At 46.0% G+C, this 19,525-nt stretch overlaps 1 protein-coding gene across 2 annotated transcripts; it reads left to right on the plus strand.

Annotated features, from left to right (window-relative positions):
- Positions 1-452: 452 nt before the first annotated feature.
- Positions 453-19,305, plus strand: baz1a (bromodomain adjacent to zinc finger domain, 1A). Of its 2 annotated transcripts, none has more exons than XM_083682778.1 (28): positions 453-530; positions 847-1,034; positions 2,727-3,005; positions 4,935-5,081; positions 5,336-5,525; positions 5,619-5,753; positions 5,912-5,987; positions 6,341-6,507; positions 6,619-6,714; positions 7,228-7,366; positions 7,832-7,978; positions 8,268-8,363; positions 9,133-9,357; positions 10,016-10,181; positions 10,605-10,712; positions 10,814-10,911; positions 11,719-12,064; positions 12,199-12,434; positions 12,612-12,781; positions 13,579-13,739; positions 14,512-14,660; positions 15,229-15,309; positions 15,496-15,743; positions 16,152-16,366; positions 16,503-16,846; positions 17,290-17,468; positions 17,696-17,783; positions 18,063-19,305. In XM_083682778.1, exons 2-28 carry the CDS (start codon positions 922-924, stop codon positions 18,233-18,235), a joined length of 4,572 nt encoding a protein of 1,523 aa, XP_083538904.1. In that variant the 5' UTR covers positions 453-530; positions 847-921; the 3' UTR covers positions 18,236-19,305. The 2 variants fall into 2 exon arrangements, with proteins under 2 accessions (XP_083538904.1, XP_083538905.1); XM_083682779.1 differs by having other exon boundaries at positions 17,293-17,468.
- The last annotated feature ends 220 nt before the right edge of the window (positions 19,306-19,525 follow it).

Raw genomic sequence — 19,525 nt, forward strand, 5'->3', positions numbered from 1 at the left:
CTTTATTTGTAGCTCAAATGGTATAACATAGGACAGTGAAATCCAATGAGTGGGACACACAAATGAATTAATGAATTAATAAGTGATAGGGTTAGATAAAAGAAAGTGCTGAAACTCATGTCTGTTATCATCAAGTCAGTTGAGGTCCAGACAGTTGGCCAATACACTTACCCTGAGTTCCTCATTCAATCCTACATTTTATACGCATACCGTTATGATTTTAGTTCCATAATATTGTACCATGCTCTCAAGGTTCTCAGAACCCCACAACATCTCTTCACCCCTTTGAGTTTGATCACAAATTGACGAACAAAATTACCAAGCAGATCATTGGTGGTATCATTCGAGTGACGGGATAATCAGCCAATAGACCTCAAAGAATCATTGCTGAAGCGACGCCCCCTACGCGAGTGAACTAGAGCGGATCAAAACTTGTCGTCAACACGCAATCGGCCCGCGGGAGAAGTAGGGCAGGACTCCGAGTTTTGTATTATTCGAGCGCGGATTATCTTTTCAACGTTACACAACTGGTAAACGTCTCTTGAAATATTACTTTTATATGTGATATTATTGCCAGGTAGATTAAACATCGATTTTTTTTGTTATTAATCTAAGAAATAGATTCTATCTGTCAGTGAGCACATTTTCATGTGGGCAGGATTAACGTCACTTTTGTGTGTGAGTGACTGGAACTGGGAAGCGTGTGTCATTAACAAAGGCTGGATTTCCTCTTGAAATTTCTCGTTGCATCACTCCATTTATATCATTTTCAGGTCACTGTCCTTCGTACGCTTGCGAGTTCATATTAAAGGGTTTTAATGTGAAACTTTCTTTTTACAATTACAGGTTTTCTGGCGTTCTTTTCCCTCCTTTTTTTGAAAGTCTGAAAGAGGACAGCGGAGGAGGCGAAGATAAAGGAAGATGCCGCTTCTCCACAGAAAGCCGTTCGTTAGACAGAAACTCCCAGCGAATCTCAAACCCGATGAAGAAGTGTTCCTTTGCAAAGTCACCCATGAAATCTTCAGAACATACGAGTATGTGAAATTGATAAATTAACTGTTTTCAAGAATGATATCTAGCAAGTTTGTTGACGTTCGATCAAGTGAGGAAAGTTCATATGGGGTTTTAACCAAAGTCAAGTGACAGTCAAGTGACAAGTTAGTTTTACTTACGGCAAACTATCCATATTTCACTTTACTGGGACATCTTTCGCTTGCCGGTTCAGATGGAATTGAGGTGTCACATTTGTTAGCGGGTCAGTTGTAAACAGTCTGGCAACGACAATGGCTTGTTTGGCAGGTGTAGCTAGCCAGATCAGCTAGCAAGCACTGCCAAGGTTAGCTAGCCTAGTACTATCGCTGCTAGTACTACGATTACTACTCGGACTAGCGGGCCTGCTAGCTCGCTGGAGCTAGAAGGTTGCGTTGCCAAGTATCGAAGTTGAAATGAGTCGACTTGGATAAGCTTTGTCATTTTGCATGTGAGAAATAAATGAATATCTTGAACTTATGCACCTTAGAACTTGTTGGGGTATCCATTCTTGTTCAAGAGAAGGACACTCGAGACTGTCTCATCATTCAGTGGGATGTTGTGAGCACCGTCAAAGCTCAGTTGGTTCGCGTGATGAGAAACGTGGTCATGGCTATTGTTGTGAGGCTGTGTTTTGGAGAGCCCTAATTCGAGTCACCACGCAACTATTTCAACACTTCATATCTTGAAATTCTTTTGTAACTTATTTCACAATGACCCGAAGTTAGTTGCCGTTACTTTGTAGGACATATGATTGAAATGCTGACTTGTAGTTGAATGGGAACCATGAAGAGTTAACAACAACAACGGTATCCTTCAGTTTCAGGCCAGAACCAAGTTGTCTTGCTTCTGTATATTTGATAAAGGGGAAGTGTCACATTTATTTTTAATTTTTTAAATGCATTTAATGGATTATGTCTCTTAATTACAAATAATCTATCTTTAATACCTATGGTTTTATAGACATTGTATGTGTTAATCATATGAGCTTCGTGGCTTACGAACACCCTGTCTTGTACCCGACTCTAGTCTAGAGGACATTGAAGTTGTTGCCTGTGCAGAGATGGTGGACAAACTGAGACATCCTCACTAGGGGAGGCTGGTGGAGCTAGAAGGATGGACTTGTAGTGCATGGAATGAGGAGTGGTATCAAACACCATTCCTCATTCCATTCTATGCATTACAATGAGCCTGTCCTCCCATTTCTGCCTCCACCACTGCTTCTCATAGACTTTTCACAATAGGCAGATCAGCAAGGACGTGTTGTTGACCTAGTGCTGGTAAATACAATCTGTTTAAGAGTTCAGGACAGAAGAATGTTCATTGAAATCATCGATGTCTTCACTGCCCTTACCCAAATGTTGTGGTCAGAGAGACACTAGTCGTAATGTGATCTAGTGGAGGTAGAAATCGGAGCACAGGCTCATTGTAATGCATGACATGGAATGGGGAATGGTATCAAAGCCTCCCCTAATGTGGTCATACTGCTGTGTCATTTGAAAGACTTTTCCATTGCCTCCCAATGATATATTGGCCAACTGTCAGCAATTGTATTTTACCTGTCTCGCTCCTAGACTGTAAACTTGCAACGTGCGGTAATGTCAATTACTTCCTGCTATCACTTAATTACCATAGGAAACTTCCATTCAAAGCCCAGTAGTGACTGTAAATGAATGGTCCATTGTTTTCCCTGACAGTGAATTCTTTGAGAGGACCATCCTTTGCAACAGTCTGGTGTGGAGCTGTGCGTTGACGGGGAAGCCAGGTCTGACCTACCTGGAGGCCATGGAGAGTGAGAAGAGAGCCCGTCAGAACCTCCAGAGCTTCCCTACCTCCCTGGTGGTCCCCCTGCTCCACCTGACCACCCTCACACACCGCACACGCCTCACGGAGATCTGCGAGGACGTCTACTCTTATGTCAAAGACAGGTTCTTCCCTGGGGAGATCGTGGATGTCCTGAGCCGCGGTGGAGCCAGGTAATGTGATGGTTTACTGATATGACCACCTCACTGAGGTGATGTCATTTGACTTGATCTCACGATATGACCTCACTGTGTACTGTCTCTGTGATTAAAGAGGTGTTGTATTCCTGATCCGTTGGTATTACATTTGTATTAGTCCACTTTAGAGACGTTCTCCACAAAGCGCGGCTCTAAATATCCACGTTTTGAATATATCTACCAAAGCTTGCCCATCTGAATCAATTACTTTGAGCAAGTGTTTGAGCTCTTTGTACTGACGTATCTTTGCATTTGATGTCTGTTATTACATGGAGTTCCTAAGCTGCACACCAAGTAATTTGATCTGGTTTCCCTTAGGCTGCTAACGAACATCGGTCAGTGTTTGAGGTACTGCTGTTGTCATAGTGCAGCTTTCATGTCCATTTTGGCAACCTGAAATATGTTTCTAAAAATTTATTTATTATGATCTCACAATAAAACGTCACTTTTTCCCCTCTGGCCCTTCTTAGTGAAATTCCCTTGTATGCTCTCGCATGGCCTCACTGCGAAAGTAAGATTACGGGTCTTCGAACGTGTTCTCAGTTCAGCTCTGTGAAGTCTAAACAAATGCTTGGTTGTGAAGGAGTACGGTCGTTGAGTTGGCCATGAACTGTTTGGAGAGGAGACTGAGCACCACTGATATGAGAGGGTGTGTCAAACGCCTGCTTGTTTCTCCCTCAGACAGCGGCCTGCTGTCTACCAGCCTTGACCTGCTAGTCTACCCCTCTCCCCACCAGTTTTTTGGCTAATCCTGTGGCATTTAGTTAAAGTATAATTACCGTGGCATGTGAATTAAATAGCTAGCAGGCAAGGTTCCTCGTCTGTTTCCAGTGAGTGGATCAGTGAGTCAGGCAGCCATCACGGGCCGACCTTGCCTCTCGGAGATAACAGAAGTGAGGGAGTGGGAGGAGCTAGAGCCAAGTGCATTGTGATTGGCCGTCCCCGACACAAGGAGCTGCCCCAGACATCACATCACCGTGGGGGGGTGGGGGACAGGAGGAGCAGAGACAATTGGCGTGTGAGGCAGGCTGCTGCCGGCTCTGAGAGCATTAGTTGGCAGCGTGCTTTGTCAGTTGTTCCTCAGGGCTGCTTAGCCTGATGTGCTTACCGTAAGTTAAAGGTCCATAAGCTGGTTCAGTAGTGTTGGCCTAGTTCTGGCCCGGTACGTTATTAGAGTAGAAACAAGCACAACTGTCAGATCTTGCTTACTTGCTGTGATTGCCTGGCCCAATTGCCAATAATTGTTTTTGTTATCCTTGTTTTAGTCTCTCAAAGACAGACTTGCTCTACATGCTGCACACTCTAGAGTTTGTCAACCATAGCTTGTTCACTGGTTACTGAGCAGTCAGAAGTGGGTGAGCTGTTGGTAAAATTACTGATAAGTCCAATCAGATATCCCAAACGAGCATATCCTGTTTTGAAATTTAAAAACTTCAAACAAGCTTTTTGTTTTTGGACTGTTGCATTGCTAACTTCTAACCGACTAGCTAGCTTCCATAAACAACTGTAGGAAAATGAAAAACAACAGCGTGGGGGTGAGGGAGGAGCTTTCTCAGGCTCAATAGAATTTCGTCCTTTCATCCGTGTTTCCAAGAAGATCAAATTAAATTGGGTTGTTTTTGTTGGACCTCCACCTCAGAATGCATATAGCATAACAGGCTTTTTGTCGAAGAAGCATCGCCTGTGAAAAGAGGCTATCCTTGTTTAAAACCACCCCACTGCCTTTGATATCGCTACAACATGATGTTCAAAAACAGTTCAATAGAAGTGGAACTGGAGCCTCTTATTGTAAATATCAAGTGTTTCATATCAAGTCTTTTCAGAGCTTGCCTTCTCTCTCCAATTAGATGACGGTCAACTTTGAACTTCACCTTGACGTGTTGTGTTGGTATGTTCTGGCTACAGGCAGCCGTGTGAGATCCTGGAGGTGCAGTCTCCCTACTCTAACGGAGCCGTCAACGGACATGCCAAGATCCAGATGGAGGGAGACTCCATCATCATCATCAGCGACAGTGACGAGGAGAGCAAAACCCCCAAACCACAGGCCAATGGGTCAGTTAATCAATCAATTAATCAAGTTTTACTTGCACAGTGATTTTGATTAAAAAAATAAACTGTATGCCACAAAGTGCTTAACAGACATGACCCTAATTCCCCCAAAGAGCAAACAGACACACAGTGGCGGGAAAAAAACCTGTTATTCAGTTGAAACCTTGAAGATGATCTTAACTTGTGACTATTTTCATATGTTTTTTGCTGTAATAGCTTGAATTGACACTAGTGTTTCCCTCTCATGTGGACTACAGCAAGAAGAAGAAATCCCTGAACCCGTCGGTGTTCAAGTACAAAGTGAGACCCGTCAAGATGGAGGCTGCTGAGCCCCTATTGGCCAAGGCTGGTCAGATGTGTCGCAAGAAGAACACTATCTCACGGGAGAGGCTGAAGCTGCTGCTGAAGCAACACTGTGAGCCACAAAACGGATCTATCATGCTCAAGGTATTCAAATACAACTTTATTTATCGTCTAGTTTTATTGCTGGCCTCGTGATTTAACTCTAAGATTCCCTAATTTGGGTGTGTTTCCTCCCAGGCGTCTACTGTAGCCAAGTACAACCTATCAGAGCAGAGCTTCTCCCAGTACTTCCCTGACGAGCCGCCCGTCTTCGTCTTCAGCCCTCCTGGGAAGGTGCGGGGCAAACGGCCCAGCGACGCCTCATCTGGAGAGGTGATGATTGACTATGTCCCAGAGGTGTCATTTTACGTGTGTGTTTGTGTGTTGATGCAAGATAATTATCATCATTGATTTGATAATTTCAATGTTGCATTTGGTTGGATTGATGAAACCTTCATCTCAAGAATCCATTGTCTTGTCATGTTCTGCAGTTGGGACATAACTTTTTGAAGGCAGCAGAGGAGAAGCTTCGTCTGATGCAGCAGAAAGAGGAGATGATGGCTACAGGTGAGTCCACTCGTTTACATAAGCAATAACGCCAGAGAGGCTGTGATTTATTGTGATGGGTAGGGGGAGCCCACTAGATCACAATACATTATGTTACATATCATGACGCTTTCCCAGACACAGATTAATTCTACTCTTGTGGAAATTGTGAATTGAACATGGTCTTAAATCCAGGACTAGGCTTAATCTGGGTCTTGGAAACAAGCCCTGCGTGGAAGAAGCACGGCTGGTGGAGAGAGATCATGAGGACGGGTCCCCTGATAAGAAGCCTTACTAAGAGATTTGGCAGTCCCACTGGTTTACTGCCAGGCCTCAGCCCTCATTGGCTAACCAATGTTCTTTCTTTGGTTTAGCGCAAGAGAGGGACAAATTAAAGAGGGAGAAAGACAATAACTTGGAGGCCAGGAAGAAAGAGAAAGAGGACAAAGAGAAAAAGAAAGAGGAACTGAAGAAGATGTTTGAAGAAGAGAAGCAAAGGAGGAAAGAAGAGAAGGAACGCATGAAACTGGAGAAGGACAAAGTGAGTGACTTTCAGTCGATTTTTCACTTGCACTTAAACACCACGCATGTGCCCCATATGTGTTATATAGGCTGTAGTGCATTTCTCATGATTGAAAAAACCTCCCTACAGGAACGAGAGAAGCTGAAGGAGGAGAAGAAGAAATACGCGGAGCGCCTGAAGATATGGAGCAAACCTAGAGAGGACATGGAGTGTGAAGACCTGAAGGTAAACAAACATGCAAGACAAAAGTGGAAGATAAAATGGTGCTCGACAGAGGCAGAGGACAACAAATAAGAGATATGGAGTGGCCACAAATAGAATGCAAGTTTTTTTTTAATGGGTAATCAAATACATGGTGCATAGACTCAACCACATAGTCCCAGTAACAGAGCGGAACAAGTGGTTAACTGTAAATCACACACACAACCACATTTCAACAAGCGTCTTTGTCTTTTGGACACCCCATATCTTTTATTTGGTAAACAAACATAAACGTCATCAATTACTATTTGGGGGGGGGGGGGGGAGAAAAAACCTGAGCGGAAATATACAGTACACTGGTGACACACTTGTGTCTAGAAACATAGTGTTTTACTTGGTGGATCACAGCATGTAAAAGGCTTCATGTGGGTCTCTCAACACGTTTAGGAACCGCTCGCTTGTGTGGGTTCTCTTAGGGAATTGGTATGTTCATGCTTCCTGACTGACCCTGTATCTACCCTCTGATTGGCTGTTCAGGAGCTCCCTAGGCCGGTCCCAGTGAAGACGCGTCTGCCTGCTGAGCTGTTTGGAGACGCTCTCATGGTGCTGGAGTTCCTCAAGGCCTTGGGAGAGCTGTTCGACCTGAAGGATGAGTTCCCAGATGGCATCACACTCGGTCAGAAAACACTCCTTTCACAATCCTTTATTCTGTGCCTCGTAGTTGTTGTTTCTCCTTGGGACATTGTCTTTGTAAGCTTGATGATCACCTTAAACTGTCGGTCACACGTGTCTGTTAAACCTGTATGTCTCTGTTAGAAACTACAACTTGTCCACAGCCTTGACTTATCTACCACAAATCCTTAGTCCTTTAAGATCCATTATCCTAACAATCCATAACCTCCATCCAGCCCCTATGTGCTCCTATTATGGTGCTTATGCTTTGTGTTTAATAAATATTGAATTATTATTATTGGAAACACTGCCTCCTGGATCAGCTGTTACGCTCTGACCAGTGTACCCACAGTCTCTGATCCTACTCCTGATCTAACATACAATCCTCTGCTCTCCAATACAATCCTTCTTTTCATTGGTATTGTGACAGTGTCATATTGTCTATAACACATTTGTGTGTGTGTTACAGAGGTTCTTGAGGAGGCGTTGGTGGGGTCCGACCCCGAGGGTCCGCTGTGTGAGCTGCTGTTCTTCTTCCTGTCAGCCATCTTCCAGGCGCTTGCGGAGGAGCAGGAGGAGGTGGCCAGAGACCAGGTGGCTGAGGCTGACACTAAAGGTGAGACAACACGGGTATCAACCAGGGGAGGCTGCTGGAGATAGAAATCGGAGGACAGGGGAGGCTGCTGGAGGGAGAAATCGGGAGGACGGGCTCATTGGAATGCATGGAAAACATTAGCACACTCTTGCAACAGGTGCTTAGGAGAAGATGAAACAACTGTTTCTGTCACTTCAAGCAGAGAATGTGTGTTAGTCCAGTTAGATAATAAGTGCCGAATAGATCCTCTTGTCTAGTGCCTAATTCTTTAGACTATTGACACCTTCTGTTCCCATCTTGGTTCCCCCAGACCTGAGCGAGGCCCTGGATGACGATGCAGACCCCACCCAGTCAGCCATCAGTGCTGTGGCCTCCATGGCTGCTGCCTGGCCACAGCTACACCAAGGTGAGAGGCCAGAGACACTGCTGGGGAACACAACACTGTGGGAGGGAGGACAGTCAGCATGGTGGTTATTCACAGGGTTCCTACACAGATCTGGAAAGTCTGGAATAAAATATTTATCATTTCCAAGACCTGGAAAAGTATGGAAAACACACACAAAATAATTGACTTGTCTGGAAAACTGTGATTTCAGACCTATGCCATATTCTTACCAGACAAGTTCAGAATGGAATTTAATGTTAAAGCCAGATACACAGGTCTACGTTGCTGCGTTATGTAGCTTGAGTCTGGTTAATGTTTGAGAGGTCAGGACGCAGATAACGCTACACACATGCACATTTTTCACAGATGTGCCGAAAACACAACCCACAAATCAACTGGGCAGTCTGAAAATGTAGGTCTGGAATTTTTAAATGGAAAATGTGTAGGAACCCTGTACTGATGACCTACCGAGCTTTATTTATTATTTGGCTGGCCATGTAGACCCAGATTCAAAACCATTCCTGGTTTAAAGACCATGGAGAATCTCAACTGAGAGTGCTTTTTAGCCCAAGAGAAGGCTTAAATGTGGGTCTGTGGAAACTGCTCCATAGAATTAATTTTTTAAAAGCCACTACAAATAGGTGATTTGAAGGTTGGTATGCTGCAGGAACAGAAAGTAAGCAGATTACTCTGCATAGCATATGATTCCTTCCCTGTAGATGCCACACATACCAAACACTTCTTTCTTTCCCCCCTCATTCCATCCCTCCCTTCTCCCTCCCTCCCCCAGGCTGTAGTCTGAAGCAGTTGGACCTGGACAGCTGTACCCTGTCAGAGATCCTGAGGCTCCATCTCCTGGCCTCAGGGGCCGACTGTAACTACACCAACGCCAAGTTCCGCTACCAGAAGCAGGGAGGGTTCGGCCTTACAGACGACCCCTGCGTGGAGCTGAGGCTGGCCAACCCTGCCCTGCTCAAGAGGCTGTCCTGTACGGCCGTCTACGACCTGCTGCCAGGTGAGGCTCTTCTCATGGAGGGAGGCTGTCTACTCTGAGAGGAAGACATGCACATGTCTCACACATACACACACACATCACACCATACATATCACACCATACATATCACACCATGCATATCACACCATGCATATCACACCATGCATATCACACCATGCATATCACACCATGCATATCATGCGTACAAACATCATACACATACAAACACACCTCACACACATACAGTACACATCACACACACATCTCACGCATACATTTACATTTTACATTTATGGCATCTAGCAGACGCCTTTATCCAAAGCGACTTACAACAAATGCATCTGTCGAAGTAAGTGAATCATCTATCCATCAGTCATCATAAGAAAAAGTAATCTATGCTAGGACCAGGGGCTATTGGCAGTCACAATGCTAGAAGAAGGAGTACAGTACACACTCGCACATATATACACACACACACATTTGTAAGTTATATTTTTCAAGAATCAATCGCCATAAATCATTAATTCAACAACACAAAAAGTATTAAAAAGAAATATGATTAAGATGATTTTAGTGCTACAAAGGTTTCAGGAAACTGGGCTTGTGATAGTTGCTGTTAAACATGTATGGAGTGTTCCTAGAGTGGTACCTAACTAAATCCTGTGTCCTGTCCCCGCAGGTGAGAAGCTGAAGATCCTGCATGCCATGTGTGGGAAGCTGCTGACGCTGGTGCAGACCAGGGACTTCATAGAGGACAGCGCTGACGAACAGAGACAGGCCAAACAGGAGCTCAGAGAGCTGAAGGCTGAGCAACACCGCAAGGAGAGGGAGGAGGCCGCATACAGGTACACACACACACACACACACGGCAGGGAGAGGGAGGAGGCCGCATACAGGTACACACACACGCACACACACACACACACACATGGAAGGGAGAGGGAGGAGGCCGCATACAGGTACACACACACACACACACACGGCAGGGAGAGGGAGGAGCCTGCCGGGATATAGGGACACACACACCCACAGTGGGGATAGGGAGAAGGTTGTGTACACACACCCACAGTGGGGAGGCCGCATACAGGTACACCCATACATACATACACACACACGGCAGGGAGAGGGAGGAGCCCGTCGGGATATAGGGGGGGGGGACACACAGTGGGGATAGGGAGATGGTTGTGTACACACACACCCACAGTGGGGAGGCTGCAAACAGGTACATCAGGGTCTACAGGGTCTAATGTTTCAACATTTCCTCTCAGAGTTCGTAAAAGGAAGGAGGAGAAATTAAAGGAACAAGAGATGAAACTCAAAGAGCTTCGGGAGAAACACGAGAAGCTGAAGGAGCAGGAAGCTCACAACGGAACAAGGTTTGTCAACTTGATGTGTAGACTAATGCATTGTGGTTGAAAACTCTGCCAAAATAACAACAAAGTGATCTTTAATGATCTTTTAATATTGTTTTCCCCAGAGAGGGTGTTGAGGACATGAACACGAGCACGGAGAGCCATGGAGAACACCAGACGGAGGACGAGGAGGAACACGCACCCCACAACAAGGCCAAGAGAGGTACTGGTCTCTGGTCACGTCTAATTATAGCCTCACATAAACCTAGTATGCTGCTACCACTTCAACCACTCTAACCACTCAGGCCCCGGCCACCAAAGACAATAATGACAGACTGAGCCAATGGTTTCTCTATGGGAGTGTTGACAGACATCCGAAGTCCATGTCAGTTTTGTGCGTTTTGGCGTTAAACTTTTCACAGTCCGCCAATAAATAAAAAAACAAGGTTATGTATTGAGCTGCTATGTAGCATTGTTCAATTGCTAGGTTGTTTCAAAACGCCACCCCCACATTCTACGTATCCAATAGTGGTTTAATACATGCAAACATCAGTTTTCTGGTGGATTCGTGTGGCTGGGGCTTTAACTGGTGGGCTCGGTCAGAAATTAAGATATTCACAAACTAAATGTGTGTGAGAGTATGACCTCCAGACTTGTTCTTGGAACTGTGTTATTATTCATCTCTATATTATAAATGTTTGTCTGCCCTGGTACAGTCCCTTGTGTCTGTTGTCACACCATGTCCTATGTCTCCTTCAGTGAAGTGCAGCTTCCCCTTATTGCCGTTCGAAACAATATCCAGGGTTCTCCCCAAAGAGTGGCGCTGCGCCACCTTGTCCACTAGGCTCCGCCACTATGTATACATTTCAGAGCAAATGAAACAGACTTAGTAATGATAGAGTGACTATCTTTGATCGCCAATGACAATGGTGTTATTTTTGAAGAATGAATAAATGCGAGTCGGTTTTAATAATACAATCTAGCGCCACCTTGTTCAAAAATCCTGACACCCTGTGATCGTCTCCTCCAGGTAAGGGCGTGAGCCCCAAGGAGAAGCAGTCGGAGCCCAAGGAGGAGGATGCGTTTGTGGGCCTGAGCCCGGAGGAGCTGCAACAGCAACAGCAGAAAGAGAAGGAGCTGCAGGAGAGGATCCAGAAGGCTGCAGCCACCACCTACATCCTGCCTCTGGGCCGGGACAGACTCTACCGCCGATACTGGCTCTTCCCCTCCACCTCCGCTCTCTTCGTCGAGGACGACTACTTTGGTCTGACGGAAGACATGCTGCTCCCACAGCCTGCCCAGGAAACTAAGATGGAGGAGATGGGGTCGATAAACGAGGGGGCGTCTGCGGAGCCACAGGACCTCTCTTTCAGAAGGTTAGTTAGTCAGAGTTGTGAATGCTTACACAGTATTTACACAATTAGTAATTTTTAATATCTGAAAAGTGGAGGTAAAAAATGTGTAACCTGTCCCTCTGTGAAATTCACATTCCACATCTTCCCCCCCCAAGCCCCAGCCTGGAGCGCGTCCCTGAGCAGCCCCAGCCCGTCCAGACCAGCTCCCCGCGAGTCAACCGTCCCAACCAGTGGTCCTTCTATAGCTCGGCCCAGGAGGTGGAGCAGCTGCTGGAGGCCCTGAACCCCCGCGGCTACCGGGAGAACAGCCTGAAGGAGGCTCTGCTGCAGGAGAGGGAACGCATCAACCAGCTCCTCAGCATCTCCGCCGCTGACAGATACAACCACACAGGTACTGATATGCTTACACGCGCGCACACACGCAGGAGAGGGAACGCATCAATTGGCTGCTCAGCAGCTCCCCAGCTGCCAGATACGCACGCACACACACACACACACACCTACCTTCTGGTGTCCTATGTGTTTGGGGATATTGACTATATTATGTGTGTGTGTATGGTATTTGTAGATAAACCAGAGGCTGCCGGGGTTAAAGCTGGGCCAGTGAAGTCCAAGAGTAGCGTCGCGTCCGTCCCAGAGAACAGTGCTCCTGCGGAGAGTTTCATGGTGGCCAGGCTCCGAGACCTGCTGCTGGACATCGAGGACCGCATCTACCAGGGCACCCTGGGGACTGTCAAGGTATGCTACAATACAGGAGAGACAGGGGAGGCTGGTGGAGGTAGGAATCGGAAGACGGGCTCATTGTAATGCACGGAATGGAATGAGGAATGGTATCAACTGTGAGATCTCCTTTTTACAGTAAGAATGAAATGAAGCTCCTGATTTTCAGTGTGAATAAAGGTCACATCTGCACGTGACTCACTGCAGATCTTGGTCAGCTGTCTTTCTGTGCTTAACTAACTAACTGCCCAAGAATTCCGGAAACACTCACCACCTACAGCGCCAAGTGTTTATGTGATATTTACCTAGCAATAATACTATGAGTGGCTGCAAAATGAAGCATCATAATTTATGCATTTTTGGTGAATGAAGTCATCCGTTCGTCTAGAATATTGACAATTTGGGTGACTTTGTTAAAATCATGATTTTGAAGGGAGGAGGGAGGGTGTGACTGACCAGCCCAAGGACCCACTCTTCTGACATTCAAGTCTTGGAACAGCTTCTGGTCACCTGTGAAATGCTTTGGCATGCACAAAGTTTTGTTTTGATATGCACATAAACCATGGGGGGTAGAGGAGGCTAAAAGCTTGAGTTTTAAGCACAGGAAAGGCCCGGAGTGACTGGAAAAGCAACTGGCCTTGGCACGCTCAGCGTTGGCACCGCTGTCAAAATGGGGCTATTGTCATTCAATGTATTTAGCTCCCGAGTGTTGAGTCTGATGATGCCCTGTAGATTGTCCCTGGGGCTGGGGGTCAATAAAGTTGTATTGAAAAGCCACTGTTTGATATTGTGCTGACTGGTGTGATGTTTGCCAGGTCATGGAGAGAGGTGCGTGGAGAGCGGCCCTAGAGGAAGGACATTATGAACTACTGACCCCGGACGTGAAGGAGAACGGAGTGATGGTGAAGGGAGAGAATGGAGAGGTGGAGGACATGGAGGTGGATTATAGCCACCTGAAATCCAGCGCCAAAGACAGGTAGATGCAACTAAGTCTACTGTACAACTGCCTGGCTTGTACGCAATCTGACATTGTGCACTACAGTGGTAAGGGTTAGGGGGCATGTTTTGTAGGGTGTTGGGGCTAGGGGTCGTGTTGTGTAAGGGTTAGGGGTCGTGTTGTGTAAGGGTTAGGGGTCGTGTTGTGTAAGGGTTAGGGGTCGTGTTGTGTAAGGGTTAGGGTCGTATTGTGTAAGGTCTAAAGGCTAGGGGTCGTGTTGTGTAAGGGTTAGGGGTCGTGTTGTGTAAGGGTTAGGGGTCGTATTGTGTAAGGGTTAGGGTCGTATTGTGTAAGGTCTAAAGGTTAGGGGTCGTGTTGTGTAAGGGTTAGGGGTCGTGTTGTGTAAGGGTTAGGGTCGTGTTGTGTAAGGGTTAGGGTCGTATTGTGTAAGGTCTAAAGGCTAGGGGTCGTGTTGTGTAAGGGTTAGGGGTCGTGTTGTGTAAGGGTTAGGGGTCGTGTTGTGTAAGGGTTAGGGTCGTATTGTGTAAGGGTTAGGGTCGTATTGTGTAAGGTCTAAAGGTTAGGGGTCGTGTTGTGTAAGGGTTAGGGGTCGTGTTGTGTAAGGGTTAGGGGTCGTGTTGTGTAAGGGTTAGGGTCGTGTTGTGTAAGGGTTAGGGTCGTATTGTGTAAGGTCTAAAGGCTAGGGGTTGTGTTGTGTAAGGTCTAAAGGCTAGGGGTCGTGTTGTGTAGGGTGTTGGGGCTGGACAGGACCTCTAACTCAGAACTTCATTCCCCGTGTGGTATTGTGCAGGTTACAGGAGCTGAAGGGAGAGTGTTCCAGCGCCACGTCCACCGGTCCCAGCACGCCTCAGCTGGTCAACAACACCGTCCACTTCCTGGCCCAGGCTCTGGCCCAGATAGAGCGAGGCATCGAGAGGAAGTTCCTGAAGGCTCCGCTGGGTAACGCCACTTCCTTGTTGCTCCCATTAGAAGTTAGGCCCAGAGTTTTTCCTTACCAGTTATTCCACATCAGGTGTGTTGATCAGGAAAGGCTCCTAACCATACACATCAGGGGTCAGTTTCCCGAAAGCTTCGTAGCTGAAGTAGTACTTAATTTCTCCCCACAACCCAGCCGTAAAGCCCACATAGAGTAACCATTTTAAAATCAATGTTTGCAGGTCAATCTGCGGTGTGTGAAAGAAGGAAATTTCGTTAAATTAAGAACTTTGCTGGTCTAAGAGAGGCAATGGGCTTTGATCATCAAATAAAATAAAGTACTACGTAAGCTACAAAGCTTTCAGGAAACTGACTATGGTTGTATGTCTGCTTAGACCTGTTATTTTCACACCCTAAACACCAATGGCACTATGATTATTCGTCTGGGTAGACAGTTTCCACATGCGTAACTGGTTATTAGGGAGGTCCATTTAAAGCTTCTGATTCTATCTTACGGCATGATGAGTAGTTCTCCTGTAGACATGTTACAACATTGCCCTGCGTTTAACACACCCTCTCCTGCTTTCACCAGGTGATGAAGACTCCAAGAAGGACCAGAAGGCCAAGAAGAAGGACAAGAAGAAAGATGAGGATCAATCCAGTGACAAGGATGGTAAGGAAGGACAAGTCAGCACCTACTGAATGAAACTGATCTTGGAGGCAGAATCAGCCCTGCGAGTCATGAGCTAGTTGGTTGAGTTGACTGTTTTTGGCCAACTGTTTTGTTAGGCCTGATTCGATGTTGAGCAAGATCTGTTGATCAAATAAGTGTGTGTGTCTGTCTGTCCCACCCTGTCAGACGGCAGTGACAGTGGTCGTGGGGTGAAGACGGTACAGGAGCGTTGGAGGGAGTCTCTGCTGTGCTGTTCCAGCCTGTCCCAGGTGTTCCTCCACCTGTCCACCCTGGAGCGCAGCGTCATGTGGTCCAAGTCCCTCCTCAACGCCCGCTGTAAGGTCTGCCGCCGCAAGGGCGACGCCGAGACCATGCTGCTGTGTGACGGCTGTGACCGAGGACACCACATCCACTGTGTCAGGCCCAGACTCAAGGTAGGGGCAGTTCTGTCTCTCTCTCTCTCACACACACACACACACACATCTTTCCAGAAACAAGCTGGAGCCTCTATCAACTAGACACTTGTGTAGATCTGACAGGATTTCATAGCAGAGCATACCCTGTTTGCCTTATCTGGGCAGAGTGGTGTATTAGAACAGTGGCGCCAATGAGCTTCACACAGTTCCATATAGCTTTCTGGTTAAACTTCTTGATTTACCCAATGTAAAAATGCTCCTTTGTTACAATGTAAAGGAACTATTTGGCTTTGGCCAATAGAAAATGTACCCCTTCATTGGCGCATTCACTCTTCCTTATGGAACAGTCTGGGTAGTAACACTAACTCTGTGTAGCAGGCGTGTAGTAACTGTGTAGTAACCTGCGCTGCTGTGTGTGGTGTCCAGGCTGTCCCTGGCGGAGACTGGTTCTGTCCTGAGTGCCGTCCTAAACAACGGGCCAACCGCCTCACCTCACGCCAGCGCTCCTCTGTCGACTCTGAGGAGGAGGTGGAGGAAGAGGAGGAGGAGGCGGAGGAAGAAGAGGATGAGGAAGAATCAGAAGAAGAGGAATCTGAGGAGGAAGAGAGCGAGGAAGAAGAGGAGGATGAAGTGAAGCAGAGGTGTGTGTGCGTGGTCGGACCATCACTTTTGTTTTGAGTTGGTAATGAAATTAACCAACACAAACGCCACATTATCCCAAAACATGCTGTGTTTATTCAGAATGTTATGTAATTTTCCTAATTTTCATTTCTCCAGTGTCATTAAAAAGGGTCGAGCTGCAGTGAAACTCCCCCCACCCACCAAAGGAGGGCGCTCTACCAGCAAATCAAAACAAACCAGCTCTGGTCATTCCACGCCCAAACAGGCCACACCCAAACAAGCCACACCCAAACAGGCCTCCGCTGGGAAGGCCGGGTCCAAGTCCTCAGGAAAGAAACCCACCTCCACACCCACCCCTGTGTCCAATGGTAGACCCCCTCCCCGGGCAGGCAGCAGGGTCAGTGCCAGGCTTAGCCTGGAGGTACTGGCCACCAACGGGACCTCCGGCAAACAGACCCCCTCTCCCTCTCAGGCAGAGTCCCGCAAGAGGCCCCTGGCAGGTAAGACCAGCTCCAGAGATGGTGGACGTAGTGGTTGGTAGTCGTGTTTGCAGCAGTGACGCCTGTTACAGTTGCCTTTGTCTGAAAGTATATTTTTTAAATATACTATTAATGGCTGATTACATTAATTGCTTTTCAGTTGATTAGGAGGAAACTGTCCTCAAGTATCACATGTAATGAAGTATAATTCCCTCATTTGGAACAGACTTCTCGGTTAACATCAGGGGAGGCTGGTGGAATGGTATCCCATTCCTCATTCCCATGCATTACAATGATCCCGTCCTCGGATTTCTGCGTCCACCAGCCTTCCCTGGTTAACATTAATATGAAGAGACTGAAACGTCCTTCCATATGCTTAGCTCAGACTTACTTACACTGTGGTACAGCTTATAGTCGTTTCTCTGAGTTATTCACCCTACGCTGCTATTCCCATGTCCCTCCAGCAGAGGTCTCCCCCAAGCCCAGACTGGTCCTGACGCCCTCCGTGTCCTCGTCGTCCAATCGCCGCAGCTCTGGGAGGAACCACGGTGTCCACGAGCTGTCTGCCTGCGAACAGCTGACTGTGGAGCTTGTCAGGAACCAGGATAGCTGGCCCTTCATGAAACTAGTCTCCAGGACTCAGGTAATACACGCACGGAGAGACAGGCAAGCACAGAGATAGATATATATATATATATATATACACACGCATATCATGCAGACATTTATTCATATACACGCTCAATCATACACTCACTTACCCAGTCACTCAAACAAACACACACACACACACACACATAATGCAGACACACATACACACATGTTCCTACCTGTTGTTTACTTGGTTTGTATGTCCTCACATTTCCATAGGTACCAGACTATTATGACATCATCAAGAAACCCATCGCTCTGAGCACGATCAGGGAGAAGGTCAACAACTGTGACTATAAAACGGCCGGTAAGCTCATATTTCACTTGATTTCAACACAACATTAAATCATATATCCTGGACCATCTCCAACAGCTTTAACTCTGGATTGGATTGCATTATTTTCCACTGCAAACTACAATGTTTATGTCATTTGTCAGTCAGACTTGGGTTGAAATGGTATATATTATTATTATTTTTAATATTTAAAGTGTGCTTGATTTTAAGTTTTGCCCGGCACAATGACAACAATAGAATCACTGGCGTGTACCTCATCTCTAAGGCGATGTTATTGTCCTCATCCCACAGGAGAATACATTGAGGACGTGGAGTTGATGTTCACCAACTGTCTGCAGTACAACCCCCGACACACCAACGAAGCTAAAGCAGGCCTCCGCCTCCAAGCCTTCTTCAACTCTGAGCTCCAGAGCCTGGGTCTAGCCGACCGGACCACTCCTCCACAGAAACGCACCAAGGTGTAACCTGACTAACACCAGATCCCAAACCCACCCCTAGTCCCCTGTCCCCTCATCCCTACAGTAGGCACTTGACTTGTGTAGGTCTGAGGAGATAGAATTGGTGTAACCTGGTTGAGGTAGAAATCGGAGGATGGGCTCATTGTAATGAATGGAATGAGAAATGGTATCACACGTGCATTACAATGAGCCTGTGCTCCGATTTCTACGTCCACTAGCCTCCACTGGTGTAAGCTATATAGCAGACAGCTCTTGAATATTCCCAATATTGCTTACACCTATGTAATCCTATTGGATCGGACAGGGAGTAGGAGCCAGGGGTTTATTTGGGATTCAGGGCAGCAAGACTGAGACTGCATTGAAGGTTCCCATCAGCTGGAAGTTTGAACATTCCCAAAGCAATACGACTGTGTCCAATACATCCTCCCCTCTCAATATGATGCAGAACCACTAGCTGTGAAAGTATTTGCACTGAATATTCAGAACAACAGTCCACTCTATTCGTATTCACTCAGGGAAAACGAATTGTGATTTGAACAAAAATCGAAAAAAGGTTTTGACCAGTGCATTTAGATTTTGTGTCTTTGGCTGCATTTCTAGACTACTATTGATGGGCACATACTTTTCTTACGCAACCTCAGGTTAACTTTGATGAATTAGGTTTTACAACTTAAAGGACTGTTTTGCGTTTGTGCGTTTCACAGTAGAGGACCAGTAGAGAGATTTCTAATCAACTGTTTCAGGTTTCCATTCTCAGTGAAACACTACACTGGAATTAATCTCATTTATTATTCTGCATCAACTGTTCTGTGATCCCTTTTATTATTTGTTGGTTATTTATTTAGTTTTGAATGTAAGAATTTGCTTTATTTATGAGATGTTTCTTTCTTTTTTATATAGACCATGTTTTGTTTTTGTAAAGAATTATTGGCATAGTTTTCAGTTCAGACTTTAGACAACTGTTTGGGGTAGGGTTTAAATACTGAGTGTTGTCCCCCTACCTTTCCCACCTCTGATTTGTACTTGCTATCGTGTACATTTTCTCTGTATGTAAAAATAAATTGACTTGTTTAATATTTCTTGGTTTAATCTCTTCTATTTGAAGCAAATGTCTCAAAAGTAATTTAATGGTATACAAAGACACCATAATAAGATATTGAAGGTTAAAAAGTGAGGTATATAAATCTGTGTTTAGAGTTCCATGAAGTCAGAGCAAATTCATACTTTCTGATCAAAGAGGAGACACAACTTTGATAGGCAGCTGAAAGAAATGTGGTCCGATGTCTTGAAAAGAAG

The sequence above is a fragment of the Argentina silus genome (genome assembly GCF_951799395.1).
Source record: "Argentina silus genome assembly, chromosome: 13".
Classification (NCBI taxonomy): Eukaryota; Metazoa; Chordata; class Actinopteri; order Argentiniformes; family Argentinidae; genus Argentina; species Argentina silus.